We start from the raw sequence: 20,638 nt of genomic DNA on the forward strand, positions 1-20,638 counted from the left end.
TATTTAGCAAACAAGCTAATTTTAAAAGTTACTATAATTGGGGTGTCTGTGTGGCTCAGCTGGTTTAAGCATCTGACTCTTGATTTTAGTTCAGGTCATGATCTCAGGGTGGTGAGAATGAGCCCCACCTCAGGCTCCAATACCTGCTTAAGATACTCTCTTCTCCCTCTGCCCCTCCCTCCACTCCCATGAGAGTTCTCTGTCTCTCTCTCTCTAAAAAAAGTACTATAACTATGTTCCTTATGTGCAAAAAGCTAGAAAAAGTCATGTTAAGTAGAGAAATGAGACATTTTTAATAAGGTACAAGTCGTGTCTAGTAATAAAAACCATAATATTTGAAGTGAAATATTCACTGGATGGAATTAGTGAATAGATTAGTAAACTTGAAGACACAAAAGAAACAAATATTCTAAACGAAATAAAAATAAAATACATTTGAAAAATAAAAAGAGCATAGGAGTGCCTTTGTTCATGCCATTTCCTCTTCTGGGAACACTCTTCCCCCATCCCAACCATCCATCCATCCTTCAATCAATTAATTCTGAATCTGCCTTCTGCTCTCAATTCAATTGTCACTTCCATCCTTCGTTGGTCTTCCAGAGTAGGTCAAACCCTCTTTAAATCTATTCGCAGAACCATGCACTTAGCTTCCACAACACTTATTACAGTGTCAACCTCACAAATATTTGGGTCTGTGATTAATGTCTGTCTTTAATTGCAAGACAGTAAGCTCCATGAGGGCAGAGAAAACATGTCTGTTTTTATCTCCAGAATCTCAAACTATGCCAGTCTTATAGTACCCCTTGTACATGGAATCCTACCTGTATCTTTTACCTCTGGGATTTTTTTTCTTTTTACATTGCACACTTTATTTATTTATTTATTTATTTATTTATTATTAACATATAATGTATTATGTACTTCAGGGGTACAGGTACCCTCTCTTCCATATCCACAACCATTCTCCTTCTCTCTTAGCTATATCCTACCTAACATCCCTTCTTTCTTACTAAATAAACCTTGACTTTTATTATAGGTGACAACATTCTTAGCTGTAAACTTATATTTCCCAGACACCCTTGTAGATAGTGGTGGCCATGTATCAGTTCTGTCCTCTGGATGTAAGTGGAAATTGTTGGGTAAGATTTTTGGGAAAGTGCTGTATAAAGCAAACTGATTCTACTGACAAGGTATTTTGTCCTCTCCTTTTCCTTATCTTCCTACCTGAAGCAGACATGATGAATAAAATTGTATAGGGCATCCTGCAACCATGAGGCACCTGAAAGAAGGGAGCCGCATGCTAACAGTAATGAAACAAAAAATATATATATGTCTGGGGTCTGAGACACTGAAGAAATCATGGGGGACTTCAACCCACTAAATTTTAGATAAATAAAGATATCTCCTAATCATTTTTCAATAACTCATTTTCACTGAAGAAGGCATAGGGGACTTCACACTGAAGAAATCCTGGGGGACTTCAACCCACTGGATGTTAGATAAATAATGATATCTCCTAATAATTTTAAACAACTCATTTTCAGATTTGTCACCCACATACTTTTCCCACTCCTCAATGACATTCGAAACTGCAATTTTCCCATCATATGCTTTATTCAACAACCTCACTCAGACATTCGTGATATCCACACTCCAAATTATCATAACACTTTCTACTCCCCCTTATCACACATACTCACCATGTCTCTCTGCTCCTAAAAGTGGATACACTTCTCATATCTCCCGGCATTCCATATACATCCAAACACTAACCCTATCACTTCTACTACGAATCTATCTTCTACTATAGCTTAAACTTTCCTCATTCCACCTACTTTCTACTTCCTCCTATGATTACTTGAAATACCCATCCACATTTTTACACATAATAATACCACTGTTTCATTGTGTCCTTTACCATTATCTCTCCCTCCTCACTTTCTCACATAACCCCCCCACACACACACACTTCTCATCTTCCACAGTATGACATACATCATGTCCATAACTACCATTATCACATATATTCTGATCTTGTCCTATCACTATCATTCGCACTGAACCTCCTTCATTTTCAGTGATTTCAGACCATTCTCCCCCATTATTCACTGTCCCCAATGTCATGATTATCACATACCTTGCTTGTTCATATCACTCCCACTATCCTACTGTCACTCAATACTCTCCCCACCTCTGCATCAAACACGTGGCCCAGATCATCCAATTTTACACATGGTGCCCATCCCCTGAAATCCCATTTTCTTTTTTCCCTTCCCTTCTCTTCTCCGCACCCATACCCACACACTTTCCCAATATGAAGATATTACATGCACCCAGGTAATACAGAGAAATTTCTCACCTGAAGCTTCATTTCAAAGCTCTAGTAAGTAGAGACACATATCATGCTCAGAAGGTATAAAGGTATAATACTTAATGTTCCCATTTGGTAAATAGTTGTGAATGGATTCCTTTTGGTATATTTGCCTTTAAGAAGCATTTCTTCATGTTTTAGTACAGCATTTAGATGAGGTTTTTAAATACTTCACTGATGTGTCCATTTTTAATTATGGTCTATGCAGTTAAGCTCTCTGCACTATACTTAAAGACTTCCCAAAACATCCTAATAGCTTTTCTTGTTACAGCAAAACTGTGATATTTTTGGTCCTGCAGAGACAGACAGCTTCAAGCAAATGGCAGCAATACTGAATATATCACTGAGCTGTGTTAGACGGAACACTTAATCTTTACTTCTCATATTTCCATGTGGAAGGACTTCAAGTAGACTAACACTCTTGCTTTTCTACCCACGGGAGAATGAATGAGTTATAAGACTAGTATGTTTGAAAGACATATCTGTGTGTGCTTGGCTCATGCCCTTGTTCTCTCTCTGCTTTTCTCCAAGGGGTTTGTATGCCTATGGAGAACATGCATTCTGACTAGCTCCTTGCCATTCAATAAGGGGCCTACTTTTGGCCTGGAGTCTCTTGGTTTTTCAGCTGGGGTCCAGCATTAGGAAGTTCACACTAAAACTGCCTTCTCCAACCATCTGTATCAGTAATGAAGAAGATATTTTGATCTCCATCTATCTGATTTCTGAATTTATATTTCAACTGGTCTGAACCTAAGCAGGGAAGACAAAGTGTTATTTATTAGTCTTTTAAAATTACCACACCATTGAAATCATGAAAATTCTTTACTTGCTTTATTGTTTGAACACAAGTTAAGTTTTTAAGTGAGATTTGATTTTGATTAGAACTTAAGACAAACGCTTGGCAGCAATTAAGAATAGGTCTAAACAAGGAAACTGTATGTCACCACCCCTAAACTCCCAATTCCTCTAGATTAGGGAGTCCAGAATCTGAAGGAGTAGAGTTACCATTATACAGTAAGTACTACTTAAACAGGGTAGTGGGGAGTAGACACCAACCAGATTGATCTTCCTTGGCTATACTGTTAAGTCTTAGGATGGCAAAACCAAAAGAGCTCTGTCATGGAATGGGGTGGCAAACCTTTATATGGAATATTAGAAAGGGGTTTGGCCATTCATCCAGATTTATGGAAGCCTTATTAAAGGAAGATCAGTGTGAACCATTCCTTATAGGGTAAAAAACCTTTTAATAAAAAACTAGAATTTAGTCTGATAGGATGCTCTTGTTAAAAACTCTCTAAAATTTGGATCCAGCAGTCATTTTAGTTCTCATTCTTTTTGCTAGTTAGCTTCATGCCAGCTTTGGAGCCCCTGCATACAAACTTAAATACTGTGTTTGTCTGCTCTCACTGAAAGACCACCATTTCAGAGAACAATTTGTGTCCAAGGTGACTAGGCCCAAATATTAAAATTTTCAGTTCTACCCTGGAACAATCAGTGTTGTGAAGGAATGCCAACTGTTCTCTGGAAATACATCAGTGTAAGGATTAGAATTCATATGTGACCACTTTTGCAGAGGAACACTTTTCATACTTACACATAGTTGGTATTCTAGAGGTACTGACTCAAATGTGCCTTTTCCAATCTACATTGAAGCTAATAACAAACAAAATTATATCTCAGCAGTCAGAGAGAAATAAAATAAAACTTTTGGATAAAATTATGTGAAAACTTGACCAAAGAGTAATAAGTTCAACTAAGAAAAGTCAAGCTCAGCACATACTTATCAAAAATTTTCTGGAAGTTCAAAGATTTAAAACGTTCCAATTAAATAATAAAATGAAAAATGATGGGTCACCAATAAGCTTTGAGTTACCGGACTAGAAATTTATACACAGCACTTTAATAATAATAATAATTACTATTATTATAAAGTAATAGAATCAATGAAGTACAAGATACTTAGGAACATACCACGTGAATATGGATGGGTAGATAGGGGAGTTAAAGGAGAAAAGAGACATGGGCAAGAGAGGCCACATTAAATAAATGACAGAAGAAAAAGGGCCCTCTGAACTCCAGACAAGACTGACTTACCTATCCGTTCACCCATCCATTTATTAATGTATGCTTCTACAAGTCATTTAATCAATACATTTAATAAGGATCTATTATGTATCTGGCAGTTTTCTAGGGACTTAAGATACATCAGTGAACAAAATAGACAAAAATCCCTGCCTTCATGGAGCTTCCATTTTAAGATACACTTAAGCATACCCTGATCAAAATTTCTGAATTCAAATAATAAAGAAAATATCCTATAAGCTTACAGATAAAGAAAAAATTACCTACAATAGAAAAAATAAATTAGATAGACATAGGACTTTCGTCCTAACACCAAACTTCATGACATCATTTGCTAATTTTCCCAGAAATGGCTTTATTAAATTTTCAGGGAAGGTGAAGTCAGTCTTCAGCCCAGAACCCGTTTTCAGACTAACAAGGGCAAATCACCCATTCCTCATGCAACAAGATTTGTGCTTGCTTTTCATTTTTTTTTTCAAAATTAAACAGAATGTTGTTTGCAGTATCACCTGTAACGTACAGGTGATAAAACTATAAGAAAACCAGGGGGATTATTAATACAATAGCCAGTGTAGTGCTATCTCTAGGTGGAGACAGAAAGGAGTATGACCAGAAGGGCACATGGGGAGGGTGGGCACTAAGGTACCACCAATGTTCTTACTTGTCCTGGCTAGTGGGTTTACTGATATTACTTTATTTATATTATTTTAAATGTAAATAGCAATTCATTTAACAAATAATAAGTGCTTATCATGTATCAGGCATAATTATTACTCAGGCACTGGGGACACAGAAATTAGATAAATCACTGTCCTTATGGAGCTTGCAAATTATAAAAAGAAATAATAAAAATTTCTAGAGCCTAAATATGAACTGAAGGAGTCTACCAAGTGTCCAGCACAACAGATGCCATAGTCACACATCATCACGAAATGTCGGAAATCAGTGATAAAGTGGAAATCCTAAAAGCTTCCAGGAATCAGGAATAGAAATATTCCAGACTGAAGCAGAAGAAAAGGCCCTAGAAAGGGGATTTCCAGAAAAAAAATTTTCTGGATACTCTGACTTACTTGGAAACACGTAGAAAAAAATCAGACATGAGAGATCTGATGTAAAGGATAGGAATATATTAAAAAATGGAGGGGAAAAGCAATTATTATTTCTAGAAATGACAAAAAGGTATACAAGAGAAATTTAATCACAATTAACTACTTGTCGTTTTAGTAGTTTGCCCAATGTTAATAAACATCATTAAGCAAAATATATGCTATAACTATATTAAAAGGATGGAGAAGAAAAATGGTAGAGAGTTTAATTTTTATCTACTATAAATGGGCAATCAGCAGCTAATATCTGAAATAATGCAATATACAGGCGTATTTTGTTTTATTGTACTTCACTTTATAAAGCTTCATAGATAGCTACATTTTTTAAAAAAAGATTTTATTTATTTATTTGGGATAGAGATAGCAAGAGCAAGTGAGCGAGAGAGAGAGAGAACGGGGAGAGGGACAGAGGGGCAGAGGGAGAAGGAGAAGCAGGCTCTCCAGTGAGCAGGGAGCCCAACATGGGGCTCCATCCCTGGACTCTGAGATCATGACCTGAGCCAAAAAAAAAAACACTTAACCAACTGAGCCATCCAGGTGCCCCAGATTGTTGCACCTTTTTTTTTTTTAAACAAATTGAAGATTTGTGGCAGCTCTGCATCAAGCAAATCTATTGGTACCAAATTTCCAACAGCATTTGCTCACTTTGTGTCTCTGTGCTACATTTTGGTAATTCTTACAGTATTTCATATTTTTTTAGTATTATCATATTTGTTATGGTGATCTGTGATCAGTGATTACAACTCACTGAAAGCTCAGATGGTATGATGGTCATCATTTTTTAGCAATAAGGTATTTTTCAATTAAGAGCTGTATGTTGGGGCGCCTGGGTGGCTCAGTGGGTTAAGCCGCTGCCTTTGGCTCAGGTCATGATCTCAGGGTCCTGGGATCGAGTCCCGCATCGGGCTCTCTGCTCAGCAGGGAGCCTGCTTCCCTCTCTCTCGCTGCCTGCCTCTCCATCTACTTGTGATTTCTCTCTGTCAAATAAATAAATAAAATCTTTAAAAAAAAAAAAAAAGAGCTGTATGTTGCTTTTTTAGACATAATGTTACTGTACACTTAAGGGACTACAGTATAGTGTAAACACAAATTTTATACGCAAAACCAAAAAAATTCATTTGACTTACTTTATTGCAATATTCACTATTGCAGTTGTTTGGAGCTGAACCCAGAGTATCTCCAAGCTATGCTAGTATAGCCATATTATTTAGCATTATTGAGATAAAAACCAAAAGAAATAGCCAATGTATTTCAAAGCAGGCTACTTCAGGTATTTGAGCCTGGTGGGTGGCAAAGGTGAAGGTAAACAATACTATTTTTTGTTACTATTTGGTTTTTAAGCCATATATAGGTCTTACTATAATAAATAATATATATTATGTTATTATAATATATATAATAAAAATACAAAATAAAATATATTTTAGTTATGACTGGAGCCATTTAATTAGAAAGGAAAGAGATGTGATGAGACCTGGGAATTGCTGAAATTAATATGGCCAACAGAATAGATCAAAAGATAGGGTACATGTAAATGTAGAAACTGAGGGGCCCCCAATGTTTGCTTTTTATTCTTTTGCAACTCTTTCATAAGGAGGTGCTCCAAATTGCTCTTAAATTGTTAAAGAGGAGTTTTACACTTGAGAAGTGACTGCCAGAGGGCTTGGTAACCCCAGTCTTACAGGTAGCATGTGACTGGGAATTTGGGGTCCAAATCAGTCAGGAACCAGGGAACCTAGAGACTAAAAACAGGAAAGGGAAGATTTACTCTGGGAAAGAAGCCTGGACCACCACAAGAGGGCACAACTAGAATGTAATAGTTCCTCTGGTCCCCCTCCTACTTTTCCTGCAGCTCTTTCTCAGCTTGCTTTTGCCCTCCCTTAAAATGCTTGTTTCAGGGATCCTGCCCTGCTCTCCTGCGCTCACCTTTTATTCCCTCACTCCATACACTCCCCTGGAGCAGTCCCATTCATACCTTAAAACCACCACCTCTATGCTTAATAACTTCCAAATCAATCTATAATCTTACTTGCTTAATGGCAGCTTAATCAATTCCTGACTACCTACTGGATAATTCCTCTTGGACATCTGAAGGTGCTTGAGACTTTGCATGTTCAATACTGAACTCATCATCCCCCCGCCACACTTCCCCCCCGCCAAATCCACTCTCCATTCTAAGCCATGCAGCTCATAGAATGGCGCTTTTTTTTTTTTTTAAGGATTTATTTGAGAGAGAGAGTGAACACGGTAGTGGGAGAAGGAGGGGCAGAGGGAGAGGGAGAAGCAGACTCCCCATGGTCAGGAAGCCCAATGCAGGGCTCAATCCCAGAAACCTGGGATCATGACCTGAACCGAAGGCAGATGATTAACGGACGGAGCCACCCAGACACCCCCCTGCCCCATGGGATGGCTTTTACATCTCAACGACCTATGGCAGAAAGAAAATGGAGGATCACACTAGATTTGTTCTTCTCCACTGGCTCTCACCCTCTGCCCCATATTCAGTCAGTGACTGAGTTCTTAATTTCTCACATGTATGTATTCTCATTTCCTTCCCATTGCCTTAACTCGGGCTTTAACAGCTCTACTCTTCTGTAATAGCCTCTGAATTGGTCTTCCTGTACCCCGTTCTGCTTTTCCAGTCTATCCATTATACTCTCATTGACTAGATAGTTCTAAAATGCAAATCTGATCCTGTTAATCCTGTGATTAAAATCTCCAAATATCTCCCCACTGTTATTTGTATAGCACTCAAGGCTCTCCCTGATCTAACCAGTCTCCTTTTCATCACACCCTCTCTCACTCTCTATGTTCCAACTACACTTAGCTTCTTAAACATACCATAAACATACTGTAAACACAGAGTTATTTCGAATGAAGTATCTTTGCTCATACCACCACTGCTTGGAATGACTGACCCTCTGCTATTCCTCAGCCCCAGCAGTTAACACTGGTAGCATCTACACACCTTTCATTATTTAACTTAAGCATTAATTTCTTTTTGTAACCCTCTCCCACTCACTGAAATTAACTATTTTCACCTTTGTGTCTCTAATGTACTCTATATGTATTTTTTTTTTGTCCAACATGTGTAAGAGTCTGCTGTGTATATTTGTTTACATGTCTCTTCTACTAGTATTAGCTCTTTTGGGAGCAGAGAAGCGTGTCTTACATCTCTACTCAAAGTGTCTATCACAGTGCCTGGTATAGAGAAGATGTTTAACAAATGTTTCTGAATGACTAAGAGTCATCATGAGGATATAATATATGAGGCCAGTCTGACACTAAACACATCTATGGCAGACATTAGTAATCATCCCCAATATTGTTTCCCTGGACCTCAGACTCGTTCTCAAGACAGCATACTATGAAAACCTATTTCAATCAGTTGGAATTGGCATGACGTATACAATTTATTTTTTCTCCTAGAGCATGAGCTGCCACAACGATGTGCCTCAATAATTATCAGAGTTGATCTGAGAATTAATATGGGATTAGGCAGAGTATCTCCTGAACAACATTTGCAACAGTATGACTACAGCAATGGCACATCTAACAAAGGAATGTTGTAACAAAAATCAGCATTGTGAGGTAAATTCTGTTCATGTGCATCCAGCACTGCCCACTGGAGAGACATCTTGTTATCAGAGAAGACAAAATCCCATATATTGACATTCTGATTTATACTTCAGTTTTGTCAATTCATTCAGAAAATATTCATCTCTAAGGATCAGAAATCTGGTAACAAGCAAAGTGCTATACCTGAAAGACCAGGTAACAGGCCTATCACACTTGGAGAAACAATGGATCAATTTATCACCTTCATTTCTTCTGCATCCAGACCCCCTGGAAAAAAACAGTAAAGACTAAAAAAACCTCTTTCTCAAGTGAAAAACAACCTACTGGAGCATTTTTTCCAAATCCCCAAAATCTCACTCTAATATCACTCACACTGATTTTTCAGTGCTAGAAAATTGAATATTCCTGTGGCAATTTCAAGTAGCGGTTCCTCTGAATACTGGGTAACAAACAAGCAACCTTTATCTATACCCACCCAAGGAGAAAATCATAGCATATACCCTAGTTTCCTTATTCCTTATGGACTAGATTCTGTTTATTTTGGCTCATCTAGTTATAATTCTTAAAATGACCTGGCTCTGTTTCTAAAGCTCCTGGTACATCTGTCTGTCTTCCATTCCTACTCAGTCTTTCTTAGAATTGGACAGCTCTCCCTTACTTCCTGATGATGAAGCTGTCCTAGTTAATCTCAGAGTCTGTGCTCTCTACACTACGCCAAAGTGCCTAAATCATGAGAAGTGGTTACAGGATGGACATTTGAGAACTGAATTTTGTTATGAGTGAAATCTTCTAAGATTAGAGGTAATCCCTATTCAAAGGGAGTTAGGGAACTCTTACTCCATTTTATGGAGCCCAATGTGGAATTTCTGGGACCATCTACCAGATTCCAAAACTGACTTAAGGGCTTCCAAAACTCACTGCACTAAAGAGTGAATTCCAATTTCTGGAATTAATTCCTTAATGATGAATAAAGGCTAACACATCTCTGAAAATATACACATTGCCATTACAAACCCCTAACAATTAAATTATGTAGGTAGGATTCAAATCCTGGCTCTTCCAGTGATAGCTATGTGACCTTAGGAAAATTCTTCCATCTCATTTCTTCAGTTTCTTCACATTTAAAACAAGAGTAGGAATTCCTCAATCAAATGCTTGTTGGAAGAGCTAAATGATTAAACAAACTACATAAAGTTCTTACACTGCTTGGCACATGGTAGGTGTATAATTATATGGAACGAGTGTATTTTAATCAACTTTTATTATGAATCTTTTTTTTTCATTTCTACCACGATCTGATTTTCTCACAAAGACCTTCCCACATCATTACATTACATCAGTAAGATACCTGTACTGTCTAATGCTGAATACAATTATACTTCAAATTGAAGGCCATTTCAGAATGCATGGGTGGCTCAAGTCATGATCGCAGCAGCGTCCAGAGATGGAGCCCTGCATCAGGCTATCTGCTCAATGGGGATTCTGCTTCTCTCTCTGCCTCTCCCCCTGTATGTATTCTCATTCTCTCTCTAATAAATAAATAAAATCTTTCAAATAAAACTGAAGGCCTTCCTACATTCACTGTACCTGAAAGATTCTTCTCCACTATGGACCCACCAAAGACTAAATCCTGCTGAAAGCATACTCACATTTTTTATAAACATAGAAGATCCCGTCCTTATGAATTACTTGACAATAGATAAAACAGCCTCTAAATGAAGGCTTATTCATTACAGGTACAGTTTCTTCCAAAATGAATTGACAGATGATAAACAAGGATCTTCGTCTATCTCCATTTTAAGTTTTCTGATGTTCCATAAGGACTGATTATCACCAAAATCCCTTCCCCACATTTAGTACACACCATAAGGTTTCTTTGCACTGTCAATTCTTTCATGCTTAGCAAGGTTTGAGCTGGATCTGCAAGTCTTCTCACAGGCATTGCAAACATAGAGCTCTCCTCCCCTATGAGCCCTCTTACATTAAAAAGAAAAGTCTGGGATTGCCTGGGTGGTTCAGTTGGTTAAATGTCTGCCTTCAACTCAGGTCACAATCCTAGGGTCCTGGGATCAAGCCCTGCATCAGGCTCCCTGCTCAGCAGAGAGCCTGCTTCTCTCTCTCCTTTTGCCGCCCTGCTTGTTCTCTCCCCCCCACTCCACCCCATCTCTGTCAAATAAATAAAATCTTTTTTGAAAAGTAAAAATTAAAAAAAAAATTTTTAAGTCTGAGCTTGTCCTAGAGTCTTTCCCATAGTCAATACATTCAAAGAGTTTCTCCCTGCATTTTCATATGATTGAAAAAGCTTGATTACCCACTGTAATTTCTCTCACACTGGGGAAGTTTTCCTACCCTATGAAATCTCTGGTGTTGAAAGAGAATTAAATTCGGCCTGAGGCCTCTTCATGTTTTCATAGCCATATGAATTAATAAATTCTCAGGTGTGAATCCTCAGATGTCAAATAAACTCAGCATCATGACAAAAAATTTCTATATTCATTACCTTCACACGGTTTCTCTCTACTATGAGTACTCTGAGGCATCGACCTTGAACACCAACAAAAGGCTTTTAGACATTAATCATACATGTAGGGCTTCTCCCCACTGGAAATTTTCTAGTGTCTCACAAATTCTAAAACCTTCGCAGAGTTATGTTCCTATAAACTATACCTCTGTTACCCAGTTACTCCATCCCTGGGCAATGGACATTAAGGAGGGCACGTGATGTAATGAACATGGGTACTATATAAGACTGATGAATCACTGAACTCTACCTCTGAAACTAATAATATATTATATGTTAATTAATTGAACTTAAATAAAAAAATTAATTAAAAAAAAAAACCACCATATCTCTCTGCTCTTTCTCCTAAAGGTTTTCCTCATACAAAAACATCTAGCTTGGTCTTTCCTCAATGTACTTACAGTCTGTCTCTTTGGTAGGATTATATATTGTAAGTGGCAGTATTGTGCATACAACAGATTTCTGCAGAGAAGGGAGTATGTTAGATCCTTCCCTGCCAAGCTTTCTTGCAGCCTATGTCATCACATGCCAAGTCTTCTCCACAGCAGAGACTATGATGAATTGGCCCTGGATTCTGGATCTCTGACTTTTTCTGAAATTTCCCTCTTTGAAGTAGATACTATTCTCAGTCAAAATCTTATCAACTAAATGACAGACCCAAATACAGAAACAGGCAAAGAACATGAGTGAACCATTCACAAAAAAGAAATTCAAACAGATAATAAATACATGAAATAGTCCACCTAGAAAAAAAAAGTGTACATTTTTCTGCCCCTACAGTTGCAACAAGAATGATAACACTACTATAATTATTTAGTAAGCCTGTACCAAGCACAAACACTTCACCAAAGTATATTACCTATATTTCACATGAAAACCTTGAGAGATAGGTATTATTATTCAAATAATATAGATGAAGAAACTGAAGCCAGAGAGGAGAAATGATTCACTTAGGGTTAATAAGTAAGGGAACTGAGTGTCAATTCAAGTGTGTCTGGCTCCAAAGCTCCTGTGTTTTTCACCACGTCAAGGTGCCCTGCGAGCATTCACCAACCAAAATTCCAAAATTTTCTTAACACTATTTAACAAAACTATAAATTCTCAAGCTCTTACCTGTCTCATTCTCCCGTCTTCGCTCACCTAAGAGAATTTCTTCCTGGATCCCTTTGTCCTTAGCTCTTTCTAAATTCAGCTGGGAGTGCATTTTGGTCTTTCGAGTGGACTATCCTGCAGTTAAAAAGAAAATAAAACTTTGTGGTTAAATCTGGGATACCGAATGTCCCTAAATTCAATTTTAGGAAGGAGCTATAGGAAATTCTGAAAGGCCAAGGATAGGTGGTAGAAGAGGGACTAGTATTTATTAGGATGTCTTGGAAACAGGCATCAGGCTTCTGAAAGAGGCACAGAAATACATGTGTTCCTCAGAGGGTGCAGACCTTGAGGGATAAAAACACAACATAACATTTACCCTCCTCATAGAAGAAAGCTGTCCCATATTCCAGGAACAAAAAACAACAGAATCCAAAGGATGCAGTGCATTGGACTGGTTAAGCACACAGGCTTCAGGACTGGACAAAGCTGGGCTCAAAACCAGTATTACTGGGGCACCTGGGTGGCTCAGTGGGTTAAGCCTCTGCCTTCAGCCCAGCTCCTGATCTCAGAGACCTGGGGTGGAGCCCCTGAGGGCTCTCTGCTCAGTAGGGAGCCTGCTTCCCCCTCTCTCTCTGCCTGCTGCTCTGGATACTTGTGATCTCTTTCCCTCTGTCAAACAGATAAAATCTTTTAAAAAAACTATTATTTTTTATAATATTACTATTACTATTTACTTGCTAGGTGACCCTGGGCAAGTACCTACTCTTCTGAGCACTGTATGTTTTGTCTACAAAATAAAGAAAAGAAAACCCACAAGGTAATGAGAAGTTCTGAGCCTAAACCTAATCTCAAAGAAAATGTAGTAAAGAGCTATAGGAATAAATAAATAAATAAATAGCTATAGGAAATTTTCCTACTTCTGGTTATTCCCCCACAAGGTTGTTTGGACAAACCCTCATGCTGAAAACAAAACAAAACAAAACAAAATCTTGATGAAAAAGAAATAACATATTCTTAATAAAAATACAGGGCAATAAAAAAAATGGAAGCATCAGGGAAACAGCAGGGGAAAATGGGAATCTAGAGAAACATATAAGCAGGGAGACATTTTCTGCCCTGAGAGCATTTGTCCATTCCAAAAAAAAATTTTAACTTTCATTTTGGTTGTTTTGAAGGCAAAAGAGACAGATTAAATTCCAGAACTATACAGAGTAGGAAAACTAATAGGAGACACTCCCCACAATAATCAGGGACCCCAAAAGTCTACCCTCTGAGGGGGCTGATGAATGGAAGCAGGTCATTCTGCAGCTCTGGCTGAATTACATGACTTGCCCTAGAGATCCTTGAGCCTTGAATTAGATAAAGGAGCAAAACAGCAGGATCAGCTAATAACAGAAAAGACTTAACACTGAGGTTAGCAAACATAAACTATAAGATCAATATTTTACTACAGATAAAGAAGTAAATAGCAAACTTGAAAGTATTTCCAAGCAACAGGAAACTTTAATACATGGTGTATATCACAATTAAATCTCATCAAACTTTTGGAAGAATAAGATAGTGCCTCAAATGAAAAATCCAAGGTACTGCATTAATCAACAAACTAAGAAAATAATTTGTAAAAATTATTACAGTACAGGACAAGGAGACAAAAAGGTGAAAAGTACAGAAAAGAGTATTAAAGTTCCTTTCACTCACTAAACAGGTCAGGGCCTTGTAAAGTGATCACAGCAAGTATTAACAACTACTTTAGAAGGCACAAAATATAGAATTTCATTGATAATAAAATTCTTTTCAGCCCTTTGTCCATTTCCACAAGCAAAACTGAGCTCCAGATGTGCTTTGTACTTAAAATTAGTGAATGGAATTCCAGAGCCTAACTTTACAAATACAAATCTTCACCATCAACAAAAGGAAACTAAAAGAAAGATGGAGGCTTTGTACTCCCTTCCTTCAAGTTGTGGAGGGGTAGAAACCATCTTGCTTCATACTTATTTCAAATAGTCTAAATTTAAAAGATGTTAAATTGAGAAATTTTAACAAGAATGTCAATCTAGTTCCCTTTTACAATATGGAGACTTATGAATAATCATAACTGCTACCAAATAACTCTATTCTCTGTTAATACAAATCTTTCCTTGGAAGTCCTATTTAAAGAAAGACATTTTGTAGGACTCCCACAACTTTAGAAACTGATGTTTTGTTCTGTGAAAATAACCTACAAAAGAAATATGTAATTCTAACTAGGTATCTTGCTTGTTAACTCATTAACCTGATGTAGTAGACAGAATAATAGCCTTCCAAAGATGTCCTGATCCTGTGAATATGTTACTTTATATAGCAAATGGGACTTTGCATAAGTGATCAAGGATCTTAAAATGAAGAAGTTATCCTGGATTACCCTGGTGGGCTCCATGTAATCGCAAGAATCCTTATAAAAAAAAAACAGAAGGATCAAAGGGTGGAGATATAACAATGGAAGTAGAATGTCAGAGTCAGTGGTGGTGAAGATGCTATACTGCTGGACCTGTAGAGAGAAAAAAGGACCATGAACAAAGGATGGCAGGTGATCTCTAGAAGCTGAAAAAAGAAAGGGAAAATATTCTCCCTTAGAGCCTCTGAAGGGAGCTCAAGCCTGCCAACACCTTGATTTTTAGGACTGCTGACCTCCAGGATTGTAAGATAATAAATGTATTTATTATTTACATTTGTCATAATTTATTACAGCAGCAACAGGAAGCTAATACAACCTAGCGATCAAGTCGTAATGGCAATCTCTGTATTTGGAAACAGACTAATACTTCTAAGATCATTCTGACAAATCAGAAGGAATCATTGGCACTTTCCTCTTCACCTACAGGCATGGATAAACAAATATAAACCTACAATTCTGTAGGAAACACTATATAACAAATAATTTGAAAGACTGTATTTCTTTTAAATTAACAGTGTCATGATTCTTTATCACCAGTGAGAAAATTGAAATTCTGACAAGTAACTTACCTAAGATCAAAAAGCAAAGGGCTAGGATTCAAGTCCCTTCGACTGTCAACAAAGTCCAGTATTTTTCCACTAAAATTTTGCTGACCCTCAAACTGCTTGGAGTATGATAAAGAGAGTGTAGAGCATTTTAAATACATTTGAGCACTTGAATTCCTCAAATTATCAACAACTGCACAAAAGAGCCATGAGATTCCCTGCCTTCTTTGCTTTAATTCCATGCCCAAAGTAAGCAACAAGCTGTTTTCTTAGTTTGATTTCCTAAGTATCCCAATATGGCAACTGACATGCTCTGGAAAGAGAACTTGAGTGTTCTGGCCACTAGAAAGTATGTATCCATGTAGGGTAGGTGTGTTTTTCTTTCTTAATCTATCTTAGTCTCAGTACATTAATTTGTATATATTTGTTTATCACCCAAGTTTCATATCAGCATTTGTGAAATGCTGAACACCAAATCCTGGACTGCAGTCAATTAACTGAAATACCACTACCCTACAGGCTCTTTTATTAAGTTGTTGGAATTTCCAAGTAAAGGTAATTTCCTTTCTTTGATAACTTCAAATGTATTTACATATCAAACACCACTAGTTAGAGCATGAAGCCTCAGAAAAGAAATTCTATTTTATTTTACACAGAATGATATCAATATTTGGAGGTACAAGGACTGAAAGGGGAAAAATTAGAATTATTCACAAATTACACTAACACGCTAAAAACACTTTGTGATAATTCAATGAGCAGTATAGTTCTGATTTACGTACTTTTAAGTATGTTTTATATAAAGTTTATATAAAAACTCAACAAAACCTATAACCACAATTGGACCTAGAGAAAGAGATAAGCAAAGTGAACAGATCTAAAAACAATGCACCAGAATCAAGCAGTCCCATACACCAGTCACAATCAGTTACAAAATATAATTTAAAAGTATCAGCAAGAAAAACAAAAACTTATCAGGTACACAGAAATATGTCTAACAAAATATGCATGAGACACTTTATGGAGAAAAGGAACAAGTTCTAATCAAAATTTCAATGTTTCTTACAGACCATGTTAAGCTTACCTTAAAATTCACATGAAAAAGTAAGGGCAAAAAATATATTTTTGAGGAAGAGTAATAATGAAGCTGTCTTTCCCTAGTAAATATTAAGATGCATTGCAAATCTATAGTAATTAACAATGCAGGACTAGTAAGAGATACAAACAGACCAATGGAACAGAATAGAAAGCCTAAAAGCAGACATTTACATCTATTACAACTTGGTATATGATAGAGACAACATTATAAATCTGTGGAGAAAGACAGAATATTCAGTAAATAGTCCTGGAACAACTGATAAATCATTCAGAAAAAAATGTAAGTTTTTTACATCATACAATACACAAAAATAAATTACAACTGGAAACTAATCATGAAAAGAAATTTACAAAAATTTTACAGGGGAATATAGTAGAATACCTTTATGAAATCAAGGTAAGAAAGAATTCCTCTAGATTCCCCCTCCTTGAAAAATAAGCTTATCTATACCCTTCAGTTATTTTTAGAAAACCCCTTCATCTAGCCATAGATGAGATAGTTTTCTCATAAGCCTGCTGATTCTTCCACACTCCTGGTCCTAACATTCCCAACTAGTAAAACACAGCACGCTGGTATGCCAAACCTGTGCATAACATACCATTCAAGCAATATCTGTGAGATGGACATCTTCAGGTGGGTTGCCATGTAATACAGAGCAGAGCACAACATGTAAAAGCTAGCAGGGTTGATGCAGTATCCAACCAATAATAAAGAAAGATGGCATGTTTTCTAGAATATCTTTGCCTTGCAAGTATGTGAGGAGCTGTAGTCAAGGCATTAAATAGCTTGACACAAACAACAGCCAAAGGATGTAAGGATGTCAAGTGAAGAGCTACAATAAACATGCCACTGTCTCCAATGACATATCTTGAAAATGCAAATTCTCAACATGTATAGAGAAAGCAAAAATAATAATAGTAGCAAAAAGTAAAAAAAAAAAAACTGAACTAAAACATGTACTAAGCATCTTCTAAGTATAAATATGATAATATATTAATTTTTGTGAAATAACTAAAAAATATAGTCAGGTCCAAAAGGTACATTAAATACTGATTGTAATTCAAGTTTGGAATTATTTATTATTCCATTATTTGTTTTAAAGTAAAAAAATATATATGTATGATATTTTGTATCTTCATATAGAACATTTTGTCAATTTTCTGAAAGTTAATAAAGTCCTAATTTTTTAATCACTACAAGTGTACTTCTGTAAAACCCTGAAACTCTGGGAAAGAAATAAACAAGCCAGGACCCTCCTGGCCCTGTGCAAGTACTCCCTAAAGGACAAACTATGGGAAAGAAAGGAACAAGGAGGGAGCTGGATAAAGATAGTTGTTCAAGGACCCTCCAAAGACACAGGATCATCTAAGCCACTATACTAGTCTTTATACTCTGCCATCCACAGATGTTGATTATTAACTTCCTGGTTCTGATTCTTCACCCTTGAGTCTGAAAAAGACAAAACTGACTCAGAGCCCCCCTAAAGAACTCTTGGCTAATTGCTAAAATCAACTATTTGCATTGAAGGATAATGATGTAGCCTCTTTCATGCTCAAATGGCCTCAGAGGCTGGGACAATTCCTGGGCCTTAAACTTCTGGGGAAGAAAGGATCAAATAAAGGTTCTCCTGTGGAAGCCTTCTGAAGCAGCTAAATGCAATTGTTTCAGGAGAAATGTGAAATAGTAACCAAGTCCCCCATATCCACAGCAAATCACAGGTCTTGGCTACTCTGGATGATCTCCAAGCCATAGATCTCTGTCCTCAAAACTGTGGAGGAGGGAAAAAAAAGTCAAGGTACAAATCCACATATATTTTATAGTCAAAACTGGTACAATCCTTGTGGTGATCAGGTTTCCATTATCTAATAAAGTTGAAAAGATGCACATACTATTACCAAGTAATCCCTCTGCCAGTTACACATCTTAGAGAAACTCATGCACATACCCAACAGGTGTACAAGAATGTTCTTAGCAGCACTACTCACAACAGCCAAAACCAGAAGGCAATCCAAATATCCATTAACAGTAAAATGTATAAATAGGTGTATATGTGCACATGTGTCTATACACACAGGCACAGAAGTAATTACCATAAAAGTCAAGTCAGGATAAATGGTTACCTCTGGAAGAGAGAGAGGATTACGAGTGGAGGCTTCCAAATAACTTCCAATGTTCTATGTTTGGTTCTGGAAGGTTCTTTTATGGGCGTTTACTTTATAATTATTCACTTTAGTGTATCTTTACATTTTCCACAACTTTAGGTATTTTTGTTATACTGCACAATTTAAAAATACTTTTCTAAAAAAGGAAGAATCCAGGGCCTTCCTATGGAATTCCCTTAAAGCATGTGTTCTCAATCTTTCTGAGATGATGAATAATACTATATAAAAAGCATCTACCTCTCTCTATAGAAGCTATAGGGGGAGTGGCTAACATATCCATCTGCAGTAGGATTTCTGGAAACACACACATGGGCAAGCCAGGGTCCTACCAGCAGTACCATTTCCTTTGAAGTTTCTAAGGGCAGTTGTTTAAGTCCCTCCAAAGATAGAAATCAATATAGAATGCTATATTGCTATATATCTTGAATTGCTCCCTGACATTCAAGATTTTACCACAAGTCCTTTCTTGGCCCTAACCCTGTTATTGCCCCTGACCCCCAAAAAGGGCAAAGACAGAGAAAAAGACAAAACTGAGACAAACAAAGCCACGGCCATCCAAGGAAATCTGCTGCTAAACTGGTTAAGGGCAAGAACTCATGTTAGCCATTGCTGCTTTCATTCCCTAAATCATATCCCTGCTGTGAAAATCTCTGCTCCTTTCAATTTCAGTGCCATCTGTCTCACAACTATACTCACTCCTTCCACAAAATACAACATCTTCCTCATCTTCCTCTCCACTCTTTTTATCGCCTTTAATCTACAGCAGTATCTTTGATGATGCCATGGCTAACTTTTTTTTTAATTAATTTATTTATTTTCAGAAAAACAGTATTCATTATTTTTTCACCACACCCAGTGCTCCATGCAATCCATGCCCTCTATAATACCCACCACCTGGTACCCCAACCTCCCACACCCCCACCACTTCACACCCCTCAGATTGTTTTTCAGAGTCCATAGTCTCTCATGATTCACCTCCCCTTCCAATTTACCCCAACTCCCTTCTCCTCTCTAACACCCCTTGTCCTCCATGCTTTTTGTTATGCTCCACAAATAAGTGAAACCATATGATAATTGACTCTCTCTGCTTGACTTATGTCACTCAGCATAATCTCTTCCAGTCCCATCCATGTTGCTACAAAAGTTGGGTATTCGTCCTTTCTGATGGAGGCATAATACTCCATAGTGTATATGGACCACATCTTCCTTATCCATTCATCCGTTGAAGGGCATCTTGGTTCTTTCCATAGTTTGGCGACCGTGGCCATTGCTGCTATAAATATTGGGGTACAGATGGCCCTTCTTTTCACGACATCTGTATCTTTGGGGTAAATACATACTAGTGTATGTATGTATGTATTTACAGGGTCATAGGGAAGTTCTATTTTTAATTTCTTGAGGAATCTCCACACTGTTCTCCAAAGAGGCTGCACCAATTTGCATTCCCACCAACAGTATAAGAGGGTTCCCCTTTCTCCACATCCTCTCTAACACATGTTGTTTCCTGTTTTGTTAATTTTGGCCATTCTAACTGGTAAGGTGATATCTCAATGTGGTTTTAATTTGAATCTCCCTGAGGGCTAGTGATGATGAACATTTTTTCATGTGTCTGACAGCCATTTGTATGTCTTGATTGGAGTAGTGTCT

General features: G+C 37.2%; 1 protein-coding gene across 1 annotated transcript in view; it reads right to left on the reverse strand.

Moving 5' to 3' along the window:
- MAGED1 (MAGE family member D1) overlaps positions 1-20,638 on the reverse strand; it is a 65,543-nt gene that overhangs the window by 30,730 nt on the left and 14,175 nt on the right. The window contains exon 2 of the mRNA XM_082717170.1: positions 12,773-12,886. Within this exon, the coding sequence (XP_082573296.1) occupies positions 12,773-12,863 (91 nt within the window). The 5' untranslated portion in view covers positions 12,864-12,886. The remainder of the gene's footprint in view (positions 1-12,772; positions 12,887-20,638) is intronic.

The sequence above is a fragment of the Mustela nivalis genome, assembly GCF_964662115.1.
Source record: "Mustela nivalis genome assembly, chromosome: X".
NCBI classification, from domain to species: Eukaryota; Metazoa; Chordata; class Mammalia; order Carnivora; family Mustelidae; genus Mustela; species Mustela nivalis.